The sequence below is a fragment of the Sitodiplosis mosellana genome, unplaced genomic scaffold, assembly GCF_009176505.1.
Source record: "Sitodiplosis mosellana isolate CC-2019 unplaced genomic scaffold, AAFC_SMos_1.0 Smas_scaffold_5434, whole genome shotgun sequence".
Lineage (NCBI taxonomy): Eukaryota > Metazoa > Arthropoda > Insecta > Diptera > Cecidomyiidae > Sitodiplosis > Sitodiplosis mosellana.
This window is the reverse complement of record NW_022600676.1, coordinates 490-5,081: the sequence shown is the minus strand read 5'-3', so window position 1 is coordinate 5,081 and position 4,592 is coordinate 490. Positions and strand designations below refer to the sequence as shown.

The 4,592-nt window shown below is 35.9% G+C and overlaps 1 protein-coding gene across 1 annotated transcript; it reads right to left on the bottom strand.

Annotated features, from left to right (window-relative positions):
• Nucleotides 1-1,084: 1,084 nt before the first annotated feature.
• Nucleotides 1,085-4,204, bottom strand: LOC129572725 (uncharacterized). Its single transcript, XM_055452759.1, has 2 exons — nt 3,147-4,204; nt 1,085-1,118 (listed from the first exon to the last, which is right to left on the bottom strand). The coding sequence occupies exons 1-2, from the start codon at nt 4,202-4,204 to the stop codon at nt 1,085-1,087; spliced, it is 1,092 nt and encodes a 363-aa protein (XP_055308734.1).
• Between the last annotated feature and the right edge of the window lie 388 nt (nt 4,205-4,592).

Genomic DNA, 4,592 nt, shown 5'->3' with positions numbered 1-4,592 from the left:
AAAAAATGAAAGACTAACTGAAGCGTTAACACTGTAGTGACGGCCCAAATGACTGCAAAAGTCATCATTCATGTAATGGAAACTAGTTTAGTTAAGTCAATGTTCAGGCCAAAGTCACTTCAACCGTATACTGTATACCCTATATAAAACAAAAGATCAGGTTTTTCATGACTCTTGGAGTCATTCTCCTGCAAAACTGTTTATTCAGCCAGCTTTTGGCGGTGTAAATAAATAAATAAATGAATAAAGAACACCTAGTGGTGGGATTCTGAAGCTCCGTGCTATATTATGTCGGGAATATCTTAATCTTTCACATTGTAAAGAAAAATATTGATTTCGAGCTAAACAAAGAAAAAAAAAATTTCGACGCTGGGGTCCGTCCGTGGGTTAAATGAAATTCAAGACAAAACTGGTGAGCGGTAATCTAAGCTGAAGATAAGCTGAATGCTACAATCTTTTTGTTTTTTCGAATAAATTGAAAATATTGTAATAAATTGAATGGTCGAAGTCAAATTGACCGCGTAGGGCAAATCTGGACAGAAAATGGTGGATCAAATCCGGACACTTCATTTTTATTGTTCCATTTATCACAGTGACTGTAAACATATTCTAAACACAAACAATATCAATCTACACCATTTTCATAGGTAGTTCATGGAAAAATCAGCAAAAGGAGCGCGAACTCACAATGTGCTGTGTATTAATCATATACTGTCACATTTTTTCACGCTAGTGGCACACCTAGCCCATGGATGGATGTACTATGGGTTAGCTGAACTATGTAACTGAATGTCAAGTTGGTTGTGTATGAATTTTGACAGAACTTCTGCGGCCATTACCTAGTGGTGCCACATATCACATCGTTCCATAGACATTGTGAGTTCGAGGAGCGTTAGCAAAACGAACAAGTGACCAGTGGAAAATACAGTGATGTAATAGTATCACAAACAACAGCTTCAAGTGTGACACAACTGAAGGTGTTCCCAAAAACACTTAAACTATGCTCCTTTCCTAAAATTTGAAATATTTACCTAAATTTGCTGGACTTTCTGGAAGCAAGATGCCTTTTTGAACCAAGACCTCTCTATTGGCACGTATTGATATTTTCCGCTCCAACGCTAAAAAGTTGAAGAAAAACAAGAAAATTAATTCGATGGATGCGATTAGTTATCAAATAAAAAAGCTCTAATCTATTTATTTATTTATTTATTTACACCGCCAAAAACTAGCTGAATACTTTGTTTGCAGGAAAATGACTCCAAGAGTCGTGAAAAACCTGATCTTTTCGTGTTTGTACATACAGTTTAGTGTGTGATAATTATAATAGTAGTCTTCTTGATTTGGTCTATATGCAAACGGTTCAAAAGAGCCTAACCTAAATATCCAAAATGAAAGGCCAGTGGAAGCGTTAACATTGTGATTGCGGCCCTAATGACTGTAAAAGTCATCAATCAATTTATCAAAGAAGTGATTATTATTATTATTATTATTCTGCACCAGCGTTATAATACAGCGTTTCTCCGCCAGAGGTGGTTTATTTGATATAAATATTATTTTGTAAATTTACATTATATTACATTAATTAAGTTGCTATATTTGCATAAAATTTATCACTCTCTCCATAATCTATTTCTTTTAAAATATTCATTAATTCTCTGTTTAACAGTATTTGTACTCGTGTTAAAATCAATTAAATAAGTATCACAGACTGGAGTAGGAACATTATGATAATTCTTATTTTCTTTATGAATTAAAGGTGGCTTAATTGGCACAAATTTGTTATAAAAATCATTGTACGTAGACAGCATATGATTGACTGGTTCGAATCTGGAGTAATCACGGTGTCGTACTGGTAGAGATAGGAATGCTGTGTCTCTTGTCCAATGCCGTGGTGTTCTAATATTGATTTCGTTCATAATGTGTCTCGATGATGTATGCCCGCATAACACATTATGTACCATTGTAATTTGAGCTATCTTTCTTCGTTCCGCAAGCGTTATCATTTGCAATTCCAGCAATCGACATTCGTATGGTGGTAACTTAAATCCATGGGACCATTTCATTTTACGCAGTGCAAATAATAAAAACTGCTTTTGAACGGACTCAACTCGAGCAATCTTTTCAGCGGTGTATGGGCTCCAAATCTGTGAGCCATATTCGATAATCGGTAGTACAAATGTGAAAAATAATTTCTTAATTGTCCATGGGTCCTCAAAATCTCTCCCAAAATGTTTGATCCATGCCAATCTTGACTTTGCTTTGGCGGTAATGAATTCAATGTGTGCATTGAAATTCATGTTTACATCCAAAATAACGCCCAGATCCTTCATCACTTCAACACGGTCAATTTTTCGTTGTCAATCGTGTATTCAAACACAAATTTCAGCTGTCCTCGGTGGTATGATATGAATTTAGACTTCTTGACATTCAATTTCAGCTGATTACTTTTGAAGTATTTTACAATCCTATTTAGATCAGCTTGTAAGGCTAGGCAATCATCATAGTCTTGAATGTGTTTCCATAATCGGGTATCATCAGCAAATGATTGTAATACTGAGTCGATTGTATGATGGGACAGGTCAATGATAAATAGTAGAAACAATGTTGCACCAATTGGGTAGCCCTGTCCGGTTCCCGAAGTAACTTCAATGGTTTTTGACATTGCTTCATTCAATTTGACAACTTGTTGTCTTCCATCCAAATATGACTGTATCCAATTTAGAATTTCTCCATTCAAACCCATAATGCTCAGTTTTTGGATGAGTAGCTCAATATTAACCGAGTCAAACGCCTTAGCTATGTCCAGATAAATAGCATCGGTTTGGATATGCTTTTCCATATTGGTAATAGTTCGTGATGTGAATTCGGACAGATTCGTTATTGTGGACTTTCCTTTAACAAATCCATGCTGGCTATCATGGATGATATTTTTTATGTGGAAGTTCAGGTGATTAGCAATAATGGAATCTAGCAATTTGGAAATTACACATTGTAGAGCAACACCACGGTAGTTGTCGATTTTAGTTTTAACGCCACTTTTGTGTATTGGCCGTACATAAGATCTCTTCCATATATCAGGTACGAAACCAGTTTTAAATGATTCATTCAATATGCGTGTTATCGGTTTTATCAGTGTGTGGATGCACCTTTTAATAAAAATGTTTGGAATTCCATCCGGTCCAGATACTGTATTGGTTGGCAGCTTATTGACCGTTTCCAGAATTAGGCCTTCGGTGATATCAATTGTTGGAATATTAAGGCACAAATCTCTCAGGAACGATTCACAGTCTTTGTAATTATTAACGGGAGTATCATTTTGTGTATATGCTTTCGTGAAATGATCCGCAAATGAGTCAGCAATGTCTTGTTGTGAACTTAATTTATTGCCATCATACTCCATCTCGCTGGGCAGATCGTCATGTGTTTTTCTGCATGTATTCACGTAATCAAAAAATTTTGTAGGATCTTCATCGATGAGCTGTTCCATCTCAAGCTTATAGTTTTTGAAGGCAGAACGAGCACAAGCTTTGTATTGTTTTCTCAATTCCGCATGTTCATGAACTGCTGAAAGACGTGATTTTTTTTGCTTATGAAGCGTGTTTACTCTGTTTTTCATGTTGATGAGATCTCTGCTGAACCATTTCGGATGACTTGAAATAGATTTGGTCTTCAACTCAACATTCTCTGAAATAACCGAAATGATGATATTGTAAAAATTACTAATATTTTGTTCCAAGTCAATTCCAGATAAAATGTCATTCCAATTCAAGTTGCACAAATTATTATTGATGACGTCATAGTCGGCTCCGATGAAATCATGGTACTTCAGTTTTAACGCAGTCTTGCTTTGGTTGTTATCAAAGTCGTGAATTTTAATTTCAAGTGCAAAAGGGTGATGTACTTCTCTTTTTAATAGATGATAATCGGATTTATGGCATGTAATCAAGTCAACGCAATTCGTCCAAACTAAGTCGAGCGTTGAACTATTTCGGTTGCTATGTTTGTTTATTTGAACTAAACCCAATTCATGGCACGTATCAAGAACGATCAATTCCTTTTTTCCCGTAGCATTCAATGGAATGGCAATTTCAGGATCTTCATTATCGTCAGTGAACCAGCATAATTTTAGTAGGTTAAAATCGCCAGATAGTATGATGACATCTTCACTGTCCATTTTTGCTGTCACTTCACGTATGGCTTTCATGTTAGCCTCGTAGACTTCGTAAGGAGAGTCTGGTCTAATATAGACTTCGATCAGAAAAATGTTTCTGTTGTTCGATTTCACCTTTGTCCAAACTTGCTCAGCTCCGTACGGTGCACCAGTTCCAATTTTAGGATGATTTAAATTTGTTCTTTACCAATGATTTCATCAACATTTTAATTGAGTGGTAGGTCTCTTAAAAATGTTGCCCACTAAATGATGCACACATAAACAGGAGTGTGCCTGTTCACGTGTACGAGCGCATCGCACAAGCGATTATAAATAAACGTAACGAGAAGAAGAGTCGCCAATGTGTTTGTATTGCATACAAATATAGTATACTCAATATTGTAAGGCACTAACTCAACATTACGTTCATTCATAATCGCTT

Excerpts from the sequence above, each read along its gene's own strand:
- LOC129572725 (XM_055452759.1), bottom strand. The coding sequence starts at position 4,204 with ATGAAAGCCATACGTGAAGTGACAGCAAAAATGGACAGTGAAGATGTC. Across the intron at positions 1,119-3,146 it reads CCAAACATTTTTATTAAAAG|CGTTGGAGCGGAAAATATCA; the intron begins GTGCATCCACAC and ends TCAACTTTTTAG.